Source organism: Chlorocebus sabaeus, chromosome 22 (genome assembly GCF_047675955.1).
Source record: "Chlorocebus sabaeus isolate Y175 chromosome 22, mChlSab1.0.hap1, whole genome shotgun sequence".
Lineage (NCBI taxonomy): Eukaryota > Metazoa > Chordata > Mammalia > Primates > Cercopithecidae > Chlorocebus > Chlorocebus sabaeus.
This window is the reverse complement of record NC_132925.1, coordinates 66,357,461-66,383,695: the sequence shown is the minus strand read 5'-3', so window position 1 is coordinate 66,383,695 and position 26,235 is coordinate 66,357,461. Positions and strand designations below refer to the sequence as shown.

Here is a 26,235-nt window from a genome sequence, read left to right as displayed (position 1 = left end):
TCCCCGTTCAGTCCCGATGCACGCTCTTGCTGTTGTCTGACCTAGCCAGAACCCGAAGAGGCCTGACCTCTGGACTCTTCTGACATTTCTCAAGTTGCCCCCAGGGGATAAGTCATGTCATGTTAACTAGACTTAAGAGGAAATTACAGGTTTAGCTTCTAAAAGGCCCATCACTGTGACAGGTCAACATTTGAGAGTCAGAAGTAGCCTTAAAGGCCTCATCAATAATGTGAGGCAGTTTGGTCTATAACGTCAGATAAATGGTTTGGATAATCATACTCAGTGAATCAGCCAGTTGTTCCAGAGGATCGAATGGGCCACTACAGGGTACTGTGGTTCAGAGCTGGGAGTCGGGGTCTGACTGACCTGCTTTTCCATCAGCTCAGTGGAACCTGGTGAGTTTGCAGTTCCTTATCTGTATAAATGGACAGTCATGAGAAATAAAGGCGATAATAGTGCTTTGCACATGTGCACACTGTGAGTGAATGTGAGACGGATGCCCTGTCCTCTGTCTTTACGCTACCAGCTGCCGCCAAACCTACTCTGTCAAGCCTGGGGAATTAGCCCTGGGTTCCAGTGACAGCTAGCCACTAAAACCAAGGGATGAAGGGCAAGCCTTTATTTGGAACTTGACAGAACCACAGGAAACAAGTGCTCACTCCAGCTACTGACTTACTACTAGGAATCCAACAGGTATTACCCAGTGGATTTTCCTGTAAGAGGTGAAAATGCCCTTTGAAATAAATGATCTGATCCGAGATGGAGCTGAGATGGGAAAACACAGGGGTGACCCTAACATCAGCTGGAGAGGCTGTGTCCTCAGATGTGCGAAGTCACACAGGAAAAGCTACGTTTAAAGCTATGTCGAACTGGACGCCTTGGAGGCCAGCAGTCTATCACAGAAAGTGTCTTGCTCTTCATTTTTTCCTGAATATTTTACTTCACCCACTAAATTAACGGAGATCACTGCTATCATGTACCGAGTGCTTACCATATGTCCCGTGGGCACTTCCCACATACTGTTTCATTTAATCCTTCAACGATCATAAGAGATTGATACTGTTATCCCCATTTTAATATAGGAAAAATACAGCCCCACAAAACAAAGTAGGTTACCCAAGTTCCACAACTAGAAATCACTTTGAGCATCAGGTTTGTCCCACTTGAAGCCTCTGAAAGAATCTTTGTCGCTGGCAGAAATAAGTTGGGAGAAGAGGTGTGTGTAAAGAAATCCATGTGGCGTGCTGAGTTGCAGCTGTTATTTAATTGGTTGATGCAGTACTTAGATGAGGCATGTGCGGGCTTATTACATGGATCCAGGCTTGAAATGAGACCCAAGAAAGCAGAAGGCACAACCTCCAGGGCTCTCTTGACACACACAACTTACTTTGTTGTCTATTTAAAAGAATGATCAGCATTCCCTCTAGTAATAACTGCAGGATCTTCAAATTACCATTTGGGGTGATTAAATTTTATTCTGAAACAACTTTTACAACATTTGTAAGTAATTCTGTTCTTAGGATATAATTTGAATAAGTCTGCTCCAGGGTTATAATAAAGTAATTAATATGTCAGAGCGGTTTTGAGCAGGATTCGATTTATTGCCTCTATAAACAATAAAATTAAATACGGGCAACTTGGAGGAAAATTATAGGGTGCATTAATTTTTTTTGCCACATGGAAGAGCAAAAAAACAACTTGGAAATACTTCTTTACTTAATGCGTTAGGGGTTCAATTCAAGATTAGGTTACTTACTCCTCTGGCAAGAGATAGGAATCCAGCACAGGCGGGCTGGGAGAGGACATCTTAGTGAGGGCCATGATATGTTCAAAGGTGATGTCGGTTTGGGTTCCCGTGTCCACCAGCTGCGACTCTGACGGAGGCGTGAACATTTTGGTCCTTGGTGTTCTTCTCAACACCTGCACCACTATGGGCTCCTTGGCTGTCTTGAAAGCTTCCACAGCCTGGTCATGAGTTGCTCTGGACAAGTCTTTGCCGTTGACCTGTGGAAAAATATTTAGGGTGGGGCAAGGTTAGAATGAAGCAGAAAATGGAAGGACAGATACATGGATTGGCTCCTTTCATGTGTAAGCAGCTAAAAGAAGTAGGCGATGGGGTCAGAGAACTTCACTTCTTTAATGTTTAGGTTTCCCAAAGAATGCCTGGTGGAAAGAGAGTGAGTTTGGAGGTATTCAGATCTGGCATGAAATAATATATCTCACAGTGGGAAAGCTTGGCTTCCCTGTGGAATGTCTTTAATACAATCTCATCACTTGCTAATCTTGCCTGTGAAAGAAAAGGCCAGCCTCAGGCTCCGAGCCTTTATCAGGCAATAATAGCTAACTAGAAATTCATTACATTGTTACGTTTTAATAGTGTGTATTTTTCCAGTTTGTGTCAGATCATACCAGTCTTCCCATCACGGAAGTAATATGAAGTTTCCTCTTAAAATTAATCCTTTCGCTCTTTAAAAAGTCCATTGACAATATTAAGTAAATGACAGTTCAGGCCATAGGGGCATATGGCAAGTATTATGGAGAAGGAACACAAATGGCCAATGTTTGGGGGGAAGTAACCGCTGGCTTAATTGCTGTTTTGTTTCCCACTGTGTGCAGTGTTTTGCTATTACTGCCTCCTCAAAGCCTGCACTTATTGAGTGACTACTGTCTGCTGCATGGCTTAAATGAAGATATCTCTCAACAGTTCTCTCATCATAGTCCTGTGAAGTTGGCAGGACTGAAAGATCATCTCCCTCCCCACAGCTTCAGACCTCATGAGAGGACCTTACTAGTTCATGCTGGGTCAGAACGTTGGATGCTGTGTCCAGGATTCTCCCCAATAGTACAATCAAAACTCACCCAACCTGGCTATCTTTAAACAGCTACATAAGATGAAACAGAAATCAGAGTCTTATTTCTAAAAATCAAAGTCATTCCAAGTTAGATGGAAGTCCAATGATTTAATTTATCCTCTGTTTTCCCTCCCCCATAAAACAAAGGAACTATGTTCAGGTAGTTATGGGCAGAAAGTCTGGTAACATCTTATGACTGGACTGCATAAAATGCATCAGGCTCCACAATATTTTAATATTATAGTATTCCTCAAGAGGTTTGGTGGGCTTTTAAAAAGCAAATGTAAAATGACGGTATAGGAATCGTATTCCACAGGACTGCAGAAGTTGCTCAGCTTCTCAAAGCTTTTCTGGAGAACACTGACCCACTCAAGTCACTCCACATAGCAATCCCTGAGTTTAAATCTCTTACATTAATAGTCCATTCTTGCAATGTGCGTGTTTTTAGCATGTATGTATAAATGTCAAAATGAACACTGAACCATAGCCTTTTCCTATCTGGCATATATACATTTTCCTCCCTTAGTATCTTGGACTTCAAAGCATGCTGACAATTAGGTCTATCCTCAGAGCACTTCAATTTCCCTCTGTCCAGGCAGAACATAAGTATTGATTGCAAAGCTGTTTTTCTCTTTTTTTCCCCCAAACCCTTTCACTCTGGCCCTGTAGGGACAACAACTCTTAGGTTGAAGTGCGTTGTAAACAACTGTTGGGTTGAGAAATAGATGTTGAATTCTTTTCTCGTAATGAAGCCCAAATGAATCATGCCAGTGGAGGTTATTAATGATTTGGACTCAATCCACTTAAGTAATTTATTTACATCATGAGGGAGTTCGGCAGAAAAGAACTCTGGGTCACAAAATGACTTGAGTGCACCAGTAAATAAGGAACTGTCTGAACCACCGAACTTTTAAATTCCCCATCCTGGAGGACTTGGAAAGCAGGGTTTAACACTACAACTGTTGCCATGTTTCTCCCTTTGAGAGAAGAATGAAAGGACAAGAAAGAATTCTTTCTAGCTTTCCGCCCCAAGTGACCTTGGTGAGTGCTTCCCTGCTTAGACCTTCGAATGCTGAGGGCTTGGCATGGGAGGGAATAGGGTGTAGATGGGGATGAAAAACAACTTGGGGTCCTGTGGAATTCATGCTGGGGCCGAACTGTTTGAGCCCTATCTTTCACTAAATGTGTGACACCAAGAGTCACATAGTACAGGAATTTACAATGCTACAGTAAATTTGTTCCTGAGAATAACTTAATGCAACAGATAGCACCCTTAGGAGGTGTGGGTGTGTTCAATACCACCCAGTCACACTGGTCTTCTGCCCTTTGTATTCCCTGGGGATGGCTTGCCCCAATGTTAGTTATACCCACAATGAATTCAGACATTAGGATTTTCGAGTGGGTGCTACAAGATGTGTCAAATTTGTTCTTCCTCTATTTAATACTATATAAATACCAGGCCTTTTGCCAAAAGGGAATAAGAATGGGATTTTCTTACTATGGTATCTTTTTCCTTTATAACTTCCTATTCTTGTTAAGAGGAACACTAAGCTAAGTGAGGAGAGGATGGGGAATTAGAATCCGGGAATCTTCTAGTTGTGTCCAGAAAGGAACCTGTGGGTCTACATAATTCTTACAAACACTACAGGAGACAATGTCAGCTGCCTGCGCAGCACGCACCCATCCTCACCCCAATGCTTCCTCTCTGCTAAAAGAACTCTTTGTTTCCTTTCTACCAGATCCTATATCTTTCCTTCTGGGGGAGATTTGAGGTGTGGATTTTGATGGGCTCCCGCCTATCATGGTGGTCTTGGTCCTTTTGCCTTGTGATGGATTTAGGCATGGGTATACAGTGTAATTCTGGCTGGTTGGATGGGATGGGAGAACTGCTAGGGAGCTCTGAGGTTTTGTTCATCCTTAAACTAAGACATGAGACAGGAGAGGGCCATTTTCTGCCTCTAGGCAAGTCATCTGCATGCTTCCTTGGACTTGTGGCAGCAGCTTGGGACCGTGTAGGGAACTGGCCTCAGAGGCCAGCTTAACACACTGAGGATGGCAGAGTAGAAAAATGAGAGAATTGAGGTCCCAATAATATCACTGAGTAAGTGAATTAACCAAGTGTAGAACCTCTTATCCCCAAACTTCTTGTTATATTCAATGATACATTTCTTATACTTTAGGTCATTTGACTTGGATCTTAACTACCTACAGTCCAAAACATCCTAAAAGGTGTAAATATCACATAGCTATATTGTAAAATTAGGCACAAATGTCTTCTCATTCATTCCTAGAGACAGTCTTCTATGTGGGTAAAATAATTAGTGAAAAGCCTTCTCTGATCAGGAGTACATCTTATTTCATTTTTATAGCAAGGTGATGGCAACTATTGCTTTACTTGGATAGATTTTATAAACCAAATGCTAGTACCACTGAGTGGATGTTTAAATGGTACCAAGAAAATGATGCATGAAGGACCTGCTTGGATCAGCCTAAAGCTAAAAGCATTCTTGGCTACAAAGAGCTCCTCTGTGGTGAGACACACTCAATTACAAAAAGCAGGAAAGCTGTTCTGAATCCATCCAGCTTTCGGTACTATTAAACGGCACTGATACAACCACATCCATACTGCCCAGGTTACAGAGGGAAGCGCAGTAGCAACCCCAAAGGGAGAACTGGGACTTTGGGGTGACTCAGAAATGCCCTGTCATCCCACACAAGAATGCCTACGGCTGGGTTCCACAGAAAGGCATTTCTGACAACTGTGCCCAAGAAAACAAATTTAGTAGCCCATGCAGTTTTCAATCAAATACAGCTCAAATAAGCCCCTCCACAAGCCAGGTGACCTCCTCCTTTTTTTTTTTTTACAGTTCAGAGGTGGAGTGTGCAGGGACGGCAATTGTGGGATGAAGCCAGCATTGGAATCCTGGCTGTGGGCTTTGGGCAATTTAACTGTTCTTTCCAGTCTCCTCATCTACAAAATAAATATAGCATCATGCTTCTTAGGGTAATATAAAGTTTAGATGAGATAACTTCCTTGGAATGCCTAAATGCCAATAATAAGAATTTACTAAGACTCCAGTGCTCGTGGGGATCCTATAGTAGAAGAGACACATTTTCCCATGAGGAAACAATCTATAGTCAAAGAAGCGAAACCCAGCCTAGTGAGGTGTTCTTAAGAGACATTCGTACGCCGAAAGGCTTCTTAGCTTCCCAGAAGCTGTCTGCCTGTCTTGTGTGTTCCTGGGGTACCAATATGCACACTGATATTTTCAGTCCTTGAGTTGGGATTCTTGGAGGAGGAGGGGGGTGCAACAGATAAATTTTACAGGACTTGACCCCTGCCACATGAGCTTCTTGACAAGGTATTTTAGGGATCATTACATTCTCTTAAAAGAAGATGAGACAAGGCGGGAGTTTACTATCCTAGACGATCCATTTTTGCAGCCAAATTTGTTTTGAATTACCTTGTGCACATAACACTTATTACACTGTCATCTTGGAATCACATCACTGAGAGACTTAGCGAGGTGATGACTCCGGTGCACGCCGTCAGCCAACCGAGAATGACAACTTTTATTCTCAGGATTAGCATTGCATCTACATTACACAAAACGGCGGTGATGATGGCTGTGATTATAGACGGGATGCTCACCCAGTGACGTTTGGCCCGGTCAAATTCAATATCATTAACTCGCCCAATTGAGCAGATTGCCTTTAAAACAGTTTATGCAGTTTTAAAACCAAGTAAATGGAATGTTTTGGAACAAGAAATGCTGATTGCAAACTTTATCTTTATTATAAATTAAATGCTTAAATTATTCACCTAAGGCTCTGGCTGGTCCCCTGGGACTTAGGTGCAATTATGGCAAAAATCCAATCAGTTAGTCTCAAGGCAAACATCACTGATGCAAATATGACATGACACTAAGGGACCTTAAAGAGGTCCTTTAGCATAAGGTCTCCCGAGACAAGACAGACAATTACGCTGAGGGCGTGGAACCATTCCTTCCTGGTTCAATTTGGGCTGGAATAACATTGCTGTTGCTCTTCCTAGGAGGTACTTGTAGCTGTCTTTTCCACAGTTGGTCCTGAGAACTAACACAAAGCTGGCAAGCTTTCCATTTGGGAGGTAAATTTCACTGACAACCCATCTGTCTATCTTTCAGTCATTCACTCATTCAGCAAGAATTCACTGAGCTTATTTAGTGAGACCAGTTCCCTTCTTGGCTGACGGAATGTCACTGAAAGAAGTCCTTGGAGGAAAAATGAGGCTACAACACACGGGAACTACTTAAGAAATGGGCAGATAAATGCATTATGGGTGGTGTTTTACCAAGACCTCCAGTGACTCAGAGACTACACACGATGGAATGCTAGCCGGGCCCATAACCCAGAGACAGGCTTGGTTTTCACGGTCTACTTAGAAATACCATGGGTTAAACTATTGTCATGCAGTAGCACCTTTCAAAACACAGAGTCCCAGAGAGCCTCCAAAGTTTTCTACAACTTAATTGTAAGCAGTTCAGGATATTTTAAAATGGAGTATTTGGAAAAGGCATACTATATTCTCTCCAAATTAGAAACTAAGTACCCATTTATGGGGGACATTTGGTTTCTGAAGTTCAGCATATCACAGTCACCTCTATTTCTATTACATGTGCAAATGACCTCATATAAAGTATGAATGCAATTTTAAATTCAGCCTAGTATAAATTATGCCCCTGGCTAAAATCCAACTTTTATAGGGTTCATTTAATTAAATACAGGGGCAGTGATTTCATTCTGTAAAATATCACACCTATGTTTTCAAACTAATTAAAACATAGAATCCACTGGAAGCAATAGACGATAATAAACTATATACTGAAAAGTAAAAGGTTTCAAGCCCTGATTTAGGTTGGATAAAAAAAAATCTTTTTTCATTTAGGAAACTCCTGTCTGTCTTAATTTATTTCAAATTTACAGTCTCCTCTAGGGCTTGGAGAAGGGAAGGCAACTTATCTAAATGCAGGTATTATGGCAGTTAAGAAGAAATGTGAGTTTCAGGAATGAATGGTGTTCAAATTAATGTGTTTCAGAGGAAAGTACTTCACTTCAGAGATGTATATCTGCAGATGGCACTGCCACAGCTATCAGTTTCTATGTATGGGTGTGTTGGGTTCTAGTTGGGACCTCAGCAGAGTTTGTCCATGGTATTTTCTAAATGCATCCTGATGTTATTTCCCTTGATTTGGTATTTTTACAACCATCAGATCCCCTCCTTACTCCATTTCAAGCATCCTGCACAGATAAATGTATAGCTGGGTAATTTCCTTGTTAGAAAAGTCTTCTTTGTGTCTAACTGGTGTGTCTCACATTTTAAAATCCTTTCCTGTTTTCCTAAATATAGAATTACATCTGATTACCAGCCTCTGATTAGTAAAATAGATGATGTGTCTTAGAGGTTAAAAACATACATGTACTTACTTTTTAAAAAGTAAATATTTTTTTAAAATAATATAAATACTTTCAAAATATTATAAAATACCTTCTTTTCAGATACCAATCCCACCTTAATATCTCCTTTGGGAACCCTGGTGTCATCACATGAAATCTCATTTCAAGCAATGGCATCCAAGTGTCCATTAAACTACAGTATATTTGAACCAGTATGAATCGAAAAATTAACATGTACATTTTTGCATCACCTTACAGGTGATAATTTGAAGCAGCAGCTCCAGATATTATAGGAAAGCCAATGGCAAGTACTTGGCAACAAGCTGTTTCTACAGCCAAATCTCCCTATCTTCTGCATCTCTTAAGTTCTTAGGAACTTGAGTGTCTTCTCCAGTAAAAAATACATACATATTTAATGAGAAGTGTTTTTGCTCTTAAGCTTATTCTAGACCATTTCTTGATAGGATAAAAATAGTATCAAGGACAGTATCCTCTGCTTTGTGGAGAATGAAAAAATGAGGTTCAGAAGGGTATTGGAGTGTTTGCAAAATAATCAAGTGGCTCTGACCAAGCTCTCCTGCTGTCTCGGGTTTCTGTACTGCAGGTGACAAGGTGGGGCCATTCCAAGTGAAAAATGACACAGAGAGGAAAGAGATAAGAAACACCAAGTTTATAGACTTCGCAGAAAATCACAACATGCAAAGTGGCTTCTTTCTCTTGGACAACTGATTCTCTGTCTCTCTTAGAACTTCTCTGTAGTACCCCTGATTAGGGATGTGTAGGCTGAGGTGTGAGCAAAGGCAAGGTGGCAAGGAGGGCAGTGGACTAGAGGCCGTATCCATCCAGAGGAAGCGAAGCCTTCCTCTAAATCATGCTGAAGTAGCCGTAAGGGCTGGTGGTGGTCCTGCTTCTGGCTGTAACTAGGTCGGGAGTCTACCATAGTAGCAGCACGTGATGATCTGGCCTCCAGACTCCTGCATTTCAGCCCTGGACACATAGAAGGGGCTGCTGGGTGACTCAGCTCCCTCTATAGCAAAAGGGCTTGAAAACGGTGTCTCCCAGAGCAGTTTCCGGTTGAACAGTCCATGAAAGTCGCTGTCAGCCACTCTGTGCTTCGTTACTCACCTTTTTATACATGAGTGTCCATAATACTTCAAATAAAATGCTGGAGCTTCTGACACTTTAATCATGATAAACCCAATCAGTGGTACAACACTTCCTCTGGGCCAGACACTATTCTATGCACTCTACCTACATTTACTCATGCAATCCTCACACAAGGGAAGTACAACTACTATCACTGTTTCACAGACAAAAACGAGAGACACAGAGGGCATCTGTGCATCTGCAGACATTTCATTTATGATGCTGGTGGCTTTCACCTTGAATTGGGAGAGGCATGCTCTAAGTTCAGAATATAGAAGATGACATGCTTCTTTTTTACACGTCAATGTTATTGCATTTAATGATCCATTGGCATTATCTCCTGCTGTAAAGGCAAATACAGCCACAAATTGAAGGAGGAAGGTGTGGTTAGGTTTTTGCAAGCATCATGCCCAAAGCCTTTATGAAAGTCATTTTATTATGCCATTTCCTCTCCCTGGTGTAAACTTCATATTGGTCTCATAAATACCTTGAATAAACTTGAATTTGTTAACTGTTTTCATCAGAGTCTAGAGGGCTGGCTACAATAAAATTTCTACTCTCAAGCCTCTAGTCATCAGAGAAAAGGACAGGAAGAGTCCTCCATTAACGGAATTGTTATCACACGGAGTTAAAATGAGTGTTCAATGGTGTTTTATATTTGTGTCACCATAGTCATTTACATTTAAAATTAGAGGATCCTTAAGGATGCTGCATGAAGATGCAGAGGAGCAGGCAGGAGTTCTACGTCTGATGAGGGCCACTGTCAAGGTGCAAAGCTTTGGGTCCGTTTGCCTGGGGTTCAGTGTAGACTGTAGCACTTGTGAGCTGTGCTATCTGGAGCAGGTTATTCATCTCTTGATGCCTTAGTTTTCTTCTTTGTAAAATGGGTTAACAGCAGGACCTAACTCACAGAGCTGTTGCTGAATTAGGCCCTGCGTAGAAAGTAGTTATGGTTCATGCCTAGTGCACAGCGAGTGCTCAACGAAGGTTAGCTATTTATTATCCTCATTGACTTGTAGAATCAATGTGCCATGTATTGATAAAGTGGTGAGCAAGGCTCAGTAACACTGGGTGAGAGTGGGCATCACTGGGTCTCTAGGGTGAGACACATGGGGGTCTAAGTCCGTGCTCTGCTATTTATCAGATGTGTGACATTGGGTAAATTACTCCATCTCTGTGTGCCTCAGTGTCCTCAATAGGATATGAGGAGTATTTAAGTACCTGCTTCATAGGTGATACCTGAATGACGTAGGTGAAGTAAAGCTCTTGGCACAGTGACCAACGTCAGCTGTTGTTATAACTGTCCACATTTAGACACATTTCCTAGCCTCTTCCTGCACCTCATGTGTAAACAGGTTGTAAAGATTCCTTGTAAAGAGCTTGGAAGAGCGCCTGGCTCATAGCACACTCAGTAAACGCTATCTTTTACAGGAAATGCTAGCCTAGGTTTGGGCTCCTAAAAATTCCAGCTGCCAAATTTCAGCAAAAACCATACTCCAAATAAGTCACATAAGAAAACCCATGAAAAGTAGTTTATGTTGCAGTCATGTCTAAGGGAGGAGCCTTTTCTGGATCCTGGGAGCCATTTCAAGGATGTGGCACTGAACGCTGCATACGGGTGTTTGTTCTGTGTCGGGCATTGCAATAAATGCTTCAGACACATGATTTCATCCCATCTTCAGAATAAGGAGTCACTGGTGAGCTAGGTGGTGCTATCTCTACCACCTCAGAAGCTGAGTAGCTTCCTAAAAGTTGTGCAGCTTATGAAAGTAGAAATGGGGATGTGACCCAGGTCTGCCTGACTTCAAAATGCGTGTTCTAACCACTGAGCAGCACAGCTGGCAGTGTTGTTACCTGACCTGAGCTGTAAAGCAGAGGAAGCTGACATGTTCACCAGTGACTGTATGATGCCAAGATGTGAGGGTGTAGTGAAAACGGGCAGTCATCAACAAGAGGGAGAGGTGGGGCCTGGAGGTGGAAGGTGATGTTCCAGTGAGAAGGACACTTGCCAAAGGAGGGTGTTCGTGGTGCATGCCATGGCAAGGGCATGTGCGCTTTACCCTGAGAACCAAGTCAGCTGAGTCTACTGACCTTTCCCAGGAACTCACCTTGGTAATGGTATCATGTTTAACAAGCAGGATGGAGAAAACACTAGTTGTGGATATTCACTAACCTACCGGAAATTGATTTTCTTCTGTCTATTCATTTCTTACTAACTTGTCTAATCAGATTTCAATGCGTTTGTCCTACAAATGTCCTATAGGCCATGTGTAAAGCCCCTGGGATGGAATGTCATTTAAAATAGTACAGTTAGGACAAAAGTAATGTCAGTCATTTCTCAGAGTCACAGAAATCTCTGAGCAGCAAGAAAACAAGCAATATCACATTTTTTTTTTGAAAAATGCTTATTGGACTTAATAATGTCCTGTATTTTATTTGTTCCTCTTATTATAAGAGTATGAAAATTCCTTAAACACAAAAGTCAGGTAACAAACCAATGAATGCCAGGAAAAATCAAAGCTAAAGTTGATTCACTGTAAATAGAATTTCCTGGCTCTTCTGGATTTGTGTTTCAAAATTTTAGTGTAGCCTACAAAGAGTGGTTTAGCATCTTTTTTGTTCTTTTTTTTGTTTTGTTTTCTATCCAAAGAAATAAAATTATGATGTGTATCACTTTGATCAAAATTAATTTTGGCTCCTGCATCGCCAACTAGTTCATCTTGCAGTTTACAGACCATGTGGAAAAACTTTCATTAAATTGATCGTGATAGGATCCTTGGAAGAAAATGCTGTTTATATTAAACCATGGTTTTAGTGGTTCAAAACAACTCAGTTGAAAAGAGCCGGTGCCAGTATGAATATAAAACTACCAATGAGTGTTGATAGAATGGGCTATTTTTTCCTTTTGTTTTCCTATAACAGTAATCATTAGTTGGCTTGTCCATAATCAACACTCTAAATAAATTACGACAGATCTTCTCAAATGCCTCCAATTTCCTAGACAGCATTTAAAAATAATTCAACACCAGCGATAAACTAAAGAGTATGGCATGCATTTGAAATATTCTTCCAAGACGAAAGCCACTTGATTGCAGGAATCATCTTTTGCTTCTTTGAATCTCTAGCAATGTTAACACTTCCGAGTTATTTTCTACGTACCATACACTATGCTTGGCACTGTACATTCAATGGCTCATTCATTTGTTTATTGGTTAAATAATGATTCCGAATGACTTCACGCTCAGCACACTGCCTGGGGCTGCCAATATAGTGGTGAGCAAAACTAGAAATGGAAGCTGCCCCTAGGAAGTTGACAGTCTGGTGAAGGAGAAGGATGCTAGGAATCCCACTACTGAGAGAAGGAAAGAAAACCTGGCAGAGAGAGGGACAGGGGTTGGCCAAAGGGAGGTCCCCTGAGGAGGAGGTGTGGAGCACCAATCTAAAGAAAGGGCAGGATTTAAGTGGGGAGGAAGAGAGGAGAGAGTACTCCAGAGAGGGAAAGGCATGGGCAAAGGTCCTGTGGTAGGAGAAAACCTGGTACAGCTGACGAGCTGCTGGTGCACGTGAGTGGAATGCAGATTATCATGTGTTAAGCCTGGAAGCATGGGCAAGGGCAGGCTATGCTGACCCTTGGAGGCTTCAGATTGGACTGTTTTTAAAAAATACTTTTATTTTTTATTGTTTATATTTAAGGTGTACAGCATATTTTGATATGATCTTTCACCTTTACAGTGAAAGAGATACATATTTAATAGAAACTGTACTTTTAGTATCCACATAACCCTTCTATTTTTCACAATCAGTATAGTATTCAATACATTACATGAGATATTCAAAACTTTATTATTGTGTTTGATTTTGCACAACTGTAGCTAATGTAAATGTTCTGAACATAAGGGAGGCTAGGATAAGCTACAATGTTCAGTAGGTTAGAAATATTCAATGCATTTTTGACTTAAAATGGGTTTAAGATGTAACTCCATCGTAAGTTAAGGAACACCTGTACATATGTGTAATAAAGTGATTACTGCAGTCAAGCAAATGAACATATCCATCATGTTATAGTTGTTATAGTTAGCTTTTTTCATTTCTTTAGTATTAACTATGGCTAATAATAGTGTGTTACATACTGGAAATTTGCCAAAAGAGTAGATTTTAGGTACCTGCATCACCAAAAAATAATTAGAAAAAAAGACTTTGATTTTGAGATGATTTAAGAGGAGGGTGGAGAATCAACAAGATTAAGGTTATTTTTCCCCCCCCCACTTTGGTTTGTACCTTAGAGACATGATCACGGGAGTTGGCTGCTGTGTGAAGAAGAGATCAGAAAAAATTAGGATGACATGGGACAGGAAGGGAAGCCCTCCCACCATAAGCCCTTCAGAAAGTAAGTGACTTGCCTAAGGGTTATTAGCTACTAAACAGTAGTTTGGGAGCTTGAACTTGGCCTCTTACCTCCAAATACATTATTCTTTGTTAAGCTAAAATACTTGAAGTGTGAGGTCTCAAGACAAAGCAAATGCAAATACTAAATTTCAGAAGCTTGAAATAAATTAGGACTTAGATAGATCCTGGGCTTCTTGAGAATTTTCATTGTTCTGCTACTAGATCACTCCATACCGACACAGTCTTTCTGTAATGGGCTCTGGATCCCAAGTCACTGTTCCTTCTTGGGGGCTTCCCTCACAAGTGCATATGAATGTTGAGGACACTGCCTACTATTCTTACCCCAACCTGGGGTATTATTTATTTCTAGAAACTTCGCTTAAGACTCTGGAATCATCATCTCCCCCAACAAGGAGGTTGGATGCAGAAGGAAGAATGGTTTATTCTGTGAGTGGCTAGAAAAGCCACTGAATCTTGTATCTCAGAAACTCTCTGCAAAATGGGATGCACATTCCCTAGCCCCAGTGGGGGAAGCTCTACCCACTTTCTCTTAAAACTCTGTTCTTCGCATGAACTGTCCCCCGTTGTTTTTAGAACCATATTAAAAAAATCCAAACTATATCCATTTTTAACCTGCCTAGATTTTTTTTTTTTTTTTTTGAGACAGTCTCCATCACCCAGGCTGGAGTGCAGTGGTACAATCTTGGCTCACTACAAACTCTGCCTCCTGAGTTCAAGTGATTCTTGGGCCTCAGCCTCCTGAGTAGCTGGGATTACAGGCATGTGCCATCAGGCCTGACTAATTTTTTTTTGTATTTTTAGTAGAGACGGGGTTTCACCATGTTGGCCAGGCTGGTCTTGAACTCTTGACCTCAAGTGATCTACCTGCCGCGGCCTCCCAAAGTGCTGGGATTACAGGCATGAGCCACCACACCCGGATGATTTTTAGTTTTGACTATTAAGACGTAACTCTGTCGTAAGTTAAGAAACATCAACAGTTCAAAGTGGCATTATAATGGGTGATTTTCTTCATTTTCATTATGAAAATTTTCATAATCTTCTCCCTCTTACTTATCCCCATAAGGAAAACTGAAGCCTGCAGTTAGCAGGGCAGCCCTTGTTGCTCAGGCTTTCTTAGAGTGAGGAGCAGTGGTCCATATTTTATTCTACTGAGTTATGACAAATGAACTATTCTGGAGAACGATGCTATCTATGTGTGCACGTGCGGGGAAATACCATTTCATTGCTTATCTAGTTCACATACAGAATTAAAGCACAAAAACTAACTTTGTGTTTGTCCTAAACTTTGTCAAAATTCTGTATTTTAATTGCAAATTATTGCTCAAGTTGGTGAAATTTAGGTTAGAGGAGAAAATATTTGCCTGTCTTCTGCTGTGTTGACTAAAAGTTACAAGAGAAAAAGAAACCCTCCCTATCAGCTCAAACTTAATTTGTAATATGTATGACTATTCCATTGAAGAGTGCTTCTGTGCAATAATGCATCCAGATGTATCTACTGAATTGCCAAAATATTCTCAGTTTGCTGAGGCCCTTCCATGCAACCAGAGATGACTTTTATCAGTAGAACGTATAACCTATCTCCAAGCTATCTCCATTGAAATGTGCAATCCCTGTGAGAAATCGATGCAGATTTCTGGAAATACTGGCTTTGCAAAAAGAACCAATGAAAATGAGCAGGAATAACTAACAATGGAAACATCTACGGTGGAAGATACAGAAATTGGGAAGATTTAGAACCTGTGTGAATCAAAAGTAAACTTAAGTGTGTCCTTCTTTCTCAAAGATTTATAAATGTGATTTACAAATGGCACAAAAAGAATAATGACATCCTAAGATATTTATCACCTGTAAAATGGGAAATAAAATGACTCACCCTCTCGACTTCACAGGCACAGAAGGACTTTAAGATATGACCATATTATAATAATTGATCCTTGCTTTTTGTGATTACATTTAAAAAAATAAGAATTGTGGGATAATACCATATCTTAGCTGCACAGAACACCTGACTTATATGTAGGAGGCCCACGATACCTTTGGAGAACTGAACAGAAATAAAATTAAACATGTTTGTGGGAAGTAGGAACTGGGCTAAAAACACTACAAGATTCATGTATAGGTGAGTCAATTGATAAATGCTGGGAATCAAATGATAAAGTAAACAAAATAGTATACTTGCATCTAAAGAAACCACTGATCATTTCTGGACCTCAATTTCCTTATCTGTAAAAACTGGGAAATGAGATAATGATGATTTTTAATATAGGAGGAACCTCACTAGACTGGTACTTACACTCTTCTGGATTATTTCAGATCACTCCCCATCTGGTCTTCTATGAATGCTTTATAGCCTTTGTAGCTACAACTCCACAATCTCCTGCCCCAACAATCCTATCACATCCTGGAAGCAGGAACTGGGCCCCACATCCTTCCCTACCCTATGGCTATGCAGTTACAACTTCCTGACTTCATTTTCATGTTCTCAGGTTAGTTATATGGTAGTGTTGCCTCAGGACAAATGGATCCTTCATCTCCCTGACTCCCAGGTCCAACAGGGGACACAGAAGAGATGGACACCTTGCCTGTGTTCACCTGGAGGGAGTTTGTTTAGATGACAGAATAACCCTGGGTGTATTCTGACGCAGCAAGCGTTGAAAATGACTCTGGGGACTTGGCCTGGCCAAAGCATAGTTCTGAAATCTTTTCTCTGTTGTCGAATTGTTAGAGTTTTAAAATGAAGCTAAACAGGCAGCTTTTAGTGAGAGGAAGGAGAATAAAACTTCGCAGGGGCACAGCAATTAGCGTGTGGACTCGATCCCTATAATGGAGAAAAACCTGCAGCATTTTGTAAGATGATTTATTAGATATGGGTAGAATTTGCTAGAAACCTACCAGGAGCAAATCATCTGGGAAGGAATTAATGAACCAAACAAAACACTTGATAATGCAATTAGAACTTGAGGAAACGTAGGGGTTTTTCAGAGAGAGAGAGGGGAGTTCATGTACATGACTGATTATGTCAAACGTAAGGCTGGAAAAAGGATGTTAACACATTTTTACAGAGTAAAGTTATCAGAGGGTAGAAGGAGATGACGGGGGTGACATTTACAGTTCTGATGCATCAGTGTAGTTAGCAAGTGTGCCCAGCTGGGTGGAAATGCACTTGCAGCTTTGTTTCAGCAAAATGGTGTGTGGGTCTGAGAAACAGAAATGAGTTTGCTGGAGGCAAAAATATGGATCCCTTGCACATGGAACGGCAGAAAGCAGCCACCAGGAGAACGCGGTGTTTTTCTTTAGTTGCTTTAGGCAACACTAAGTTTCCTCCTGCTTTTGTTTGGGTCAGGGATTTTTTTCCTTTAAATCTTTTCTCAGTTGAGTTTAAAACCATGAGTATGAAGCTCTCTAAGTTTTTCTTTGACCTCATTTCATCGTGCCTTACAGATGAGCTCATTGAAAAACGGTACCATCCGCTGAGTATGTCCAGAGGACATTCTGGCCATATACCTGTCCTAATTGCTATCGTAGGCTGGGCATATCAACTATACCTGGGTCTAACATAGGCTATCTTTTGTTGATATAAACATACATGTTTTAAAATGTGTAACTGGAAAATATGTTCCCTTCATCAGCTTTTTAGTTTGGAGGGGGATGTGAACATTTTTAATGACTTTCCAAAATATTTCTTCTTTAAAATATGCATTGCAGAGTCATACACCACCATCCACACAGAGCTTTCATACTTTCCTAAGTGTTTTCACTTGCTTTAGCTCCAGGAATATGTGTCAAACTTGGGACAGCCCCTTAGAAACACAGTCCTCTCTGGCTATGAGACAGTGTAGGAGGCAGATGCACATTAAAGTATTATCAGTGAAATGCTTTTCCTAGAAATCCATGACTCCTTCTGTCTTGGAGCCTCTGCCTGGCTGAAGCTGACTGCTCCATATTCAGATGACTCAGGAAGCCCAGCCTGGCCATTGTAACTGGGTCCCATCCTCTGTTTTGTTCCCCTTGCACGTGGCACTGGCCACCCCAAGTGCTGGCTGCTGGTGCATTTTCATCTGCGTGATAAAACTTGGTGGATGTTTTTCTCCATCTAAGACCACGACCTTGTTAGTTTGACCACTGTAGTCCCGCCAGGGGATGCCCCGCCCCTACTTGGCACACTGGAGGTGTCCAATAAATATCCCGCTAAACAAATACTGAATCTGAGAATTTTCTCTAAAAGTACTGCATATTTCCACCGCTGCATATTGTTTTTAAGAAGCTTTGGCCCTATATACTTCTGCTGAAAGCCTTATTCTCTGCTGTTCCTTAAAGAAAATGACGTAGCGCCAATGATCTTCGAAGATGTCCACATAAGTTGACCTTTCTGGATCTATTCCCATCATTTTAACTGTCCCCCAAGAGACCTTCAGCCCATAACGATGACCCTCTTTGACCCAATTTTGGAAGCCTGGCTGCCTCCGCATTCTCTAGAAATGCTGGCTTTTTCCTTCAACCCCTAGATTGGCTTATTAGACAACAGAGTCATCTCCCCATATCCATGAGATATTGGCTCCAGTATCCTCCCAAATCCATGAATTCTCAAGTTCCTGATATATAAAATGGCACACAGAGTATTTGCATCCTCCCATATAGTTTAAATCATATGACCATATACTTGTCCTAATTGCTATTGTAGGCTTGGCATACCAACTACATCCTCCCATATACTTTATATCATCTCTACATTATTTGTAATACCTAATACAATGCCTACATCATGGGAATTCAACATAGCACTGGCATGTGGCAAATTCAAGTTTTGCTGTTTGGAACTTTGTGGAATTATGTTTTTCAAATATTTTTGATTCTCAGTTGGTTGAATCCACAGATGAAGAACCCATAGATATGAAGTGCTGACTGTATGCCCACATACAGAGCCTATACCATGCCACACATGTTCCAGATACACTCACACACACATTAAAGCTCACCTGGACACTCCTAACACCCTAGGAGAAACAGCTCATACTCCTGAGCTTCAGAAGAAGAGTCTAAGGTTCAGAGAGGCCCAGAGACTGTTCCAGGGCCACTCGATGGCAGAGTGAAAGAACCCAAGCCTTCCCCTTTTACAGCTAAAGCTCTGAGGGAGAGGGAGGTCCTCTGAAGTAGGACATGAACACTGTGAGCAAGTGGCTATTTTAACCTCTCCCTCAGCACAGCACATGACCCAGAGAACATAGTAGGCACTCAGTAAATGCTGCCTTTAAGACAATCAGGTGGTTCTAGACTGTGATAACTTGCAAATGGAATCCTTCTCCTGCTTTAACAAAACAGGATGAACTTCCACTTGAGCAAGGTATCACCTTGATACCTCAATGTAACTGCTAAAGCTACAAAACTACCTCAATTTTTTTTTTTTTTTTTTTTTTTGAGATGGAGTCTTGCTCTGTTGCCAGGCTGGAGTGCAGTGGCACGATCTTGGCTCACTGCAACTTCCACCTCCCAGGTTCAAGCGATTCTCCTGCCTCAGCCTCCCAAGTAGCTGGGACTACAGGTGTGTGCCACCACATCCAGCTTTTTTCTGTATTTTTAGTAGAGACGGGGTTTCACCATGTTGGCCAGGATGGTCTTATGGTCTTGATCTCTTGATCTCCTGACCTCGTGATCTGCCCGCCTTGGCCTCCCAAAGTGCTGGGATTACAGGCGTGAGCCACCGTGCCCAGCCAAGTACCTCCATTTTACAGAGGAGAAAACTGGGCAGTTTCTTGTTTGGGTCTTCATATGATGTTTCTGCAGTAGAACCACATTCCTATAGGGCCTTTACTCTACATTGTAATTATATTCTCAGGAGTGTAGTATTTAACTTCTGACCCCACCTCTCTCTAGAATGTAAGCCCCTTGAGGGCAGGGACTTTCCTTTGCATTGTACTATACTGGAACATTTCTCCAGGAACACTGGAGGGAGATGCCCACTAATGTGTGTTAACAGAATGAGTGATGGGATGAATGAGGGAGTCTGCCCAAAGTCACTGGACTCAGACAGTCCTGTGTTATGATCTTGTCTCTGCCACTTACCAGCTGTGTGACCCCAGGCCACTTTGTCAACTATTTTAACCCTCAGTTATCTCATCTGTGAAATGGAAATAATAACAGTATCTATACTTTTAAGGGGCTGTGTGAGAATTATATGAGCTTTTGTATATAACTCATGCATTTAAAGCCTGTGCAGGATAAATAACACTCAAAAGCTATTTATCATTGTTCTTATGAGGACAGGAAAAAAAAAATCACTGAAATATTAATCTTGGGCTGTCACTTGTTAATTCAAGGATAAATAATACAACACTGGAATTGTGTCCTCCCTCCCCTGACTTTCTTAACCATGGTTGGCGACAGAGTAGAGTTTGTTCTATGACTTCATGGACAACTGAGAAAAAGGATGCATGGACCTTTTTGGTCAATTTCTCAGTGGTGGTTGACTCCCTCCCTTTCCTCTTTGGGGAACAGCCACTACTTCTTCGTTCCAATCCATGGTGCAACTTGAACAAAAAGTTCAAGTTAATTTAACTGGGGAGGGAGAGATTAGACAGACATGCTAAACAATTCAAATTTTAAATACTGGGAAGTTTCCAGATACTCAGTCCAATGCTACAAATCTTGGATTTAGAAAGTTGCCAGAGAGAAATAAAAAGGAGAAAATACCAAGTGAAGGGAAACAGAGGTATCTCTTATTAAGGAGTTAGTCCAAATAGGAATGCATCAATGGATGCAGTTAGCTGCAACACACAGTAACTAGTATATAAAATGTACAGTATGTGCATTACAAGTTATTCCTGCCAGTCATCCCCTAACTAGATAAAAGGAACTTAATCTTGAATGTAAAATACCATTGTGACTCTGAGGGGAAATAGCTGCTGCTTTTCATCTCCTGCTGCTAACTGAAATATTGTTATGAAGGATAGTAATTTCTCTGTTTTGAGACTCCCAAAACAGAAAACAGCTGCTTGATAAAGGAAAATTGGTTCATATTCTTTAGAGTTTTACTTTATTAAAATGCATGTCACTTCTAATGTTATGTGCCACAACTGCTGACACTTTTGGGCAGGGGAGGGGAATAATTGTCATGTGTGGCAAAACAGGAATGTATCTGTGTTACGGTAAACTGCTTAACGCACTGGGAGAAAACTTATTCTCCCAGATGTCTGACAAATTACCTCTGTTTTCACTGCTTTAGTGCTGTGAATAGTAAGTGTTTGTTTGCCATATTTGGTTCATGTACTGTTTGTTCACAAAAAAGGTACACTTTTTGCTTAAGATTTCTTTAGCTAAAACATGTAAACTTAGGAAATGTGTTTATAAAAATATTAGTTGTTTTTTTTTTTTTTTTTTTTTTGAGGCGGAGTTTCGCTCTGTCGCCCAGGCTGGAGTGCAGTGGCCGGATCTCAGCTCACTGCAAGCTCCGCCTCCCGGGTTCACGCCATTCTCCTGCCTCAGCCTCCCGAGTAGCTGGGACTACAGGCGCCCGCCACCTCGCCCGGCTAGATTTTTTTGTATTTTTTAGTAGAGACGGGGTTTCACCGGGTTAGCCAGGATGGTCTTGATCTCCTGACCTCGTGATCCGCCCGTCTCGGCCTCCCAAAGTGCTGGGATTACAGGCTTGAGCCACCGCGCCCGGCCAAAAAAATATTAGTTCTAACTATAGTCTTATAGATGTGTCTTCTCTTTTACAACAAATGTTACAGTTTGAGAAAATCTTTTTACAGATGAAGAATGCTTTATGTTTTTTTAAAAAAGCGACTTTTTGTACTTTTTGTAAAGATGTTTACAGTCAGCCAACTCCATCTTCCCCCATTACTATTTCTGATTTACTTTCCTTCAGAATTTGAGGTAGTGGAGGCTTTTAATAAAAGATATTTATTCTTGGGTCTCCTCTTAATATTTTCTTAAATGTCAAATAAGTTTTAAAATTTCTAAGATATATGTATGGAATTACAAAGAATGTTACAATGAATGCCTGTAAACCTACTAACCATAGAGGGAAACTGGCATTTCCCTGTGATGAGGAAGAGATGGGCTTGTCTGTAAGATATACCAGGGCTGGGCCGGTGGCTCACACCTGTAATCCCAACACTTTGGGAGGCCGAGGCAGGCGGATCACTAGGTCAGGAGATCAAGACCATCCTGGCTAACACAGTGAAACGCTGTCTCTACTAAAAATACAAAAAATTAGCCGGGCGTGGTGGCGGATGCCTGTAGTCCCAGCTACTCAGGAGGCTGAGGCAGGAGAATGGCGTGAACCTGGGAGGTGGAGCTTGCAGTGAGCCAGGATCGCACCACTGCACTCCAGCCTGGGGGACAGAGCGAGACTCCGTCTAAAAAAAAAAAAAAAACAACATACTGGAAAACCTATATTTATACAAAATGAAGTTGTACTCTAACATCTTACCATATATAAAAAAGTAACTATGATAGACAAAAATTATATAAAACTTTAGGAGGAAAATATTAGTAAATATCTTTACGACTGAGAGAGAGAGAAAACACATTTCCTAGCAAAGATTCAACAAGCACAAACCAAAAGAAAAGAGATATATTTGACTATATGAAATTAAGAGATTTCGTTCATTAGAAGACATCATAAAGAAAATGCAAAGACAAGCCACAAACTGAGAGATGTTTGCAACACTTACATCTGAGGGGTTGGTATCCAGACTACGTTTTTCAAAATCCTACAACCAGGAGAAGAAGATGAAAAATCCGACAGAGAAATGGGCAAAAAGTTGGAGCAGGCACTTTACACACAATGAAGAAACTAAAAAATGGCCAATATATACAAATATATACTGAACTTCATAATCAGGGTGAAGCAAATTTAAGCCACAGTGAGATACCGCTTCTAATTCACTCTATTGGAAAACTAAGAAATCAGACAATACCAAGGGTTGGCAGGGATGTGAAGCAACACGAACTTCTCTACCATAATGATGGAAAGCAATGTGACACTAGTAGAACTGAAGAGACACATAAATGCCCTCTCTTCCCCCATCCTTTCACTCATCCACTCATCCATCAGTCTTATCTAATAATGATTCTCCTAGAGCAGTGGATTTCAAAGGGTGATCTGCAGGCCAGAAGCAGCTAAAATCTAGGGGTGAAGTGCCCAGTGTTTAAACAAGCCCTCCTGGTGATTCTGATGCCAGTTCAAGTTTGAGAACCACTGCCCTAGTGGAATTTTTCTACCTTGAGACTGATATAAGCCTGAGAGTTAAAAACAGGATTCCACCCTTTACCAGTCTGTCACCTTGACAAGCTGAATACCAAAGAGGCAAACAAGAAAAAATAAAAGATTCCCCTTGGAGTGAAGAGCGAGGTCAGGCGGATGCTTATAAACTGGTGGGTATTACGCGGAGAGACTCATTCGGGGGCAATCTTTATAAAGACTTTTAAAAATGGTCATCCGCAGATATAAAAACATCTACTCCTAGAAATGTACACTAAAGACTGACCAATGATGTTGTTTAATTGACAGGCTGTAACCTGAAAGCCCCCCAAGATGTGGTGTCTATAAATCATGACCTGTCATGGTGATAGCTATATAGCTCTCATCAGGAAGAGGCCCGTGCTCAAACTTATTTCCACAAGAATTCTGCCAATTCAGATTCATTTGGGTAATAAGGTCCTTCCTAAAAATACATTCTCTTCTGGCAGGAGAATTCTACCCATCATCATTCACCTTATTGGAAATGAATCAGATTACTTTCTTATTTACTATTGGGAAGGGAGTATTTGGAGGAGTAGGGGGTGTCTTGTTTAGGAGGATATAGGATAATGCTGGAGCCTGGAGTGATTCAGAGAAAGAATACGGTGGGATATATACACACATGCATATGTATACATTACGTAATGTATACATAATATATATAATGTATATACAGCAACTTCCAGAGACTCTTCCACAGTCAGAAACGCTGTCCTTATTTCCTACTGCCACTCAAATCGAGACCAGTGTGCAACACAAACTGAATATTGGTGCCAATAACATTCTTTCACTTCTGTACTATTTCAGCTTATTCTTTATCACAAGCTGCTGAATATCAGATGTATCTGAAAATTTTATATATTATCTCTCCTTTAGACAAAACTTCAATAACCTTCAATTTTCTACTTGTAAACTAGATATTACAGAACTATTTGCTTGAGAAAAGTTCTCAAACAAAACAATTTATTTTTGGTATTAACCAACAGATGGCTAAATTTTTGATCCACATCTAAGTGTCTGAGATGTGACTTCTTTGCTGCCTACTCATCCGACAAAGACTCAAGAAAATCTGTCAAAAGGCTTAGGTCACCTAGCAGTCCTCCCTCTTCCAGCATTTAATATAGAACAGAGGCTCTCAAAAGTAAACTTACGCCAAACCCACCTGGAGCCCTTGTGAAATAAATTGCTTGGCCCCACCCCTGAGTCTCTGATTCAGTAGCTCTGGGGCAGGGCCTGAGAAAGTACATTTCTAACAAACACGCTCCCAGGTGGTGATGCTGCTGCTGGGCCAGGACCCTACTGTGAGATCTAATCTGAGATCTAAGAGTCCAGAGACTCTTCCACAGTCAACAACTGTCCCTGCTTCCTACTGCCACTCAAATCAAGACCAGCATGCAACACAACTGAACATTAGTGCCAATATTCTTTCACTTTCGCACTATTTTGGCATATTCTTTATCACAAGCTGATGAATATCATCAAATGTATTTGGGGAAAAAAAATTATCCTGTGAGGCTGGCAATTAGTAGATGGAAAAGGGACCCTTTTCCCAAAGTTCACCAATGAACACACAACTCAAAATGCCCTTGATGAACAAGTAGGCAAGCAGGTCACTCCAGGCAGGACACATTCATTCCTGACATTTCTTCTGCAGCACAGCTCGACTACCTTTTATCAACGTTATGACACCTGTCACATAAATGACGGTGGCACTGCTAGTAACTGGCTTTGTGGGCTTTAGAGAGTGAAGGCTGTTCCCTGCTTAATCCCACACTGGTCGGAGAACGCAGGAGGGTTAGCGTGGCTCTGCTGTGCCTTCACTCCGAACTGTTGATGGTATTCTTTTGTGCATTACCCACCCCCACCCCGCCCACATTTAACCATGACCTCTTCCTGCATTATTAATGAACACAAGAGAACTCATTTATTAAAGCTGGATTTTTTCACTGTTCCATATGTTTTCTTCTGCGTACCATGGCAGGTGGGTGACAGGAACACAGTGAGAGGGGCTGTCTTCTCTCTTGTGACCCCGTACCACCTGCCTTATGGCAACATGCAGCTGTATCTGTGGAAGCCATTAGAGACCAGGGATATGGATTCATTTGTCATGGTAAAACCCTTCCCAAACCGAAGTGGGATCCACTTGATACATTTCTCACTCAGAAGTTAATTTTGGTAAACACATCCTGAACAGTTACTAGTCATGTGCCACGACCTGGGGTTTCACAGAGAACGATGCAAAGTTCCTACCTTCACGGGGCTGACATTTTTCTGGGAGGCTGGGGTTGAAAACAGGTGATAAGCAAGCCAACAAAGTGTAGCAGCGAAATCAACAGTGCACAGACACGTTAGAGTGGGGGGGGGGTGGTGGTGGTGGGGATTTTCTTAGGTCAGGTAAGGTCTCCAGGGAGATGGACATTTAAGTTGAGCTCAAGGATGAATTGGTGAACTAACTTGCAGCCAGAAGGGAACAGCCAGTTTGCAAAGTCTTCAGAAGGAAGGAATAAGGTGGGTTCTGTGTCTTAAAAGGAGGCCTGCAGGACCAGGGCAGATGAGCAGGGCAGGAGGTTTATGGAAGAGGTCAGAAGAGGCTGCATCTCACAGGGCTCTGTAAGCCACAGTTAATTCACTGAATTCTAAGGGCACTGGGGAGCCAGTGAGCAAGTGGGTGAGCACTTCGGTTCTCAGCACTTGGTGGGTTGGGTGAACGTGTTGGCTGAATGAATGATAAATGAATGTCTTGTGTCCCCTCTGTTCCACATCCTCACCTCCGTGGTCCAAACCACGGTCATTTCATTCAACACCTAGTTCTCTTTCTAAATTCCTAACTTGTATTCTTCTTTTCTTGCTCCTCACTCTTCCCAACAAACACTACAAAATCCAACTTATTCAACCAACCATGTGCTGAGAAGTAACAGTAGTGATGAGACTTCCTAGTCTACAGTGTAACATGGGAGGCCAAATTAACATAGATACGGAAACAAGGTGGAAGGAAGTGCAGGGCACCCTGGGAACACTTCAGAAGGACACCTATGCTAGGATGGTGGGTATTAGGCCCTAGTCCTAAGGGAAAAGAAGAAAAACTCCTTTATGGTCCCCCAAAGCTTTGTCTTAAAGAGGAGACAAACAGAAAGAGGAGAGGTAATCTCT

At 41.4% G+C, this 26,235-nt stretch overlaps 1 protein-coding gene across 2 annotated transcripts in view; it reads right to left on the bottom strand.

Annotated features, from left to right (window-relative positions):
* Positions 1 to 26,235, bottom strand: part of PDZRN3 (PDZ domain containing ring finger 3) — a 242,497-nt gene that overhangs the window by 19,757 nt on the left and 196,505 nt on the right. For both annotated transcript variants that reach the window (XM_007985006.3, XM_007985005.3), the window contains one exon: positions 1,757 to 2,004. In XM_007985006.3, the coding sequence (XP_007983197.2) occupies positions 1,757 to 2,004 (248 nt within the window). The remainder of the gene's footprint in view (positions 1 to 1,756; positions 2,005 to 26,235) is intronic.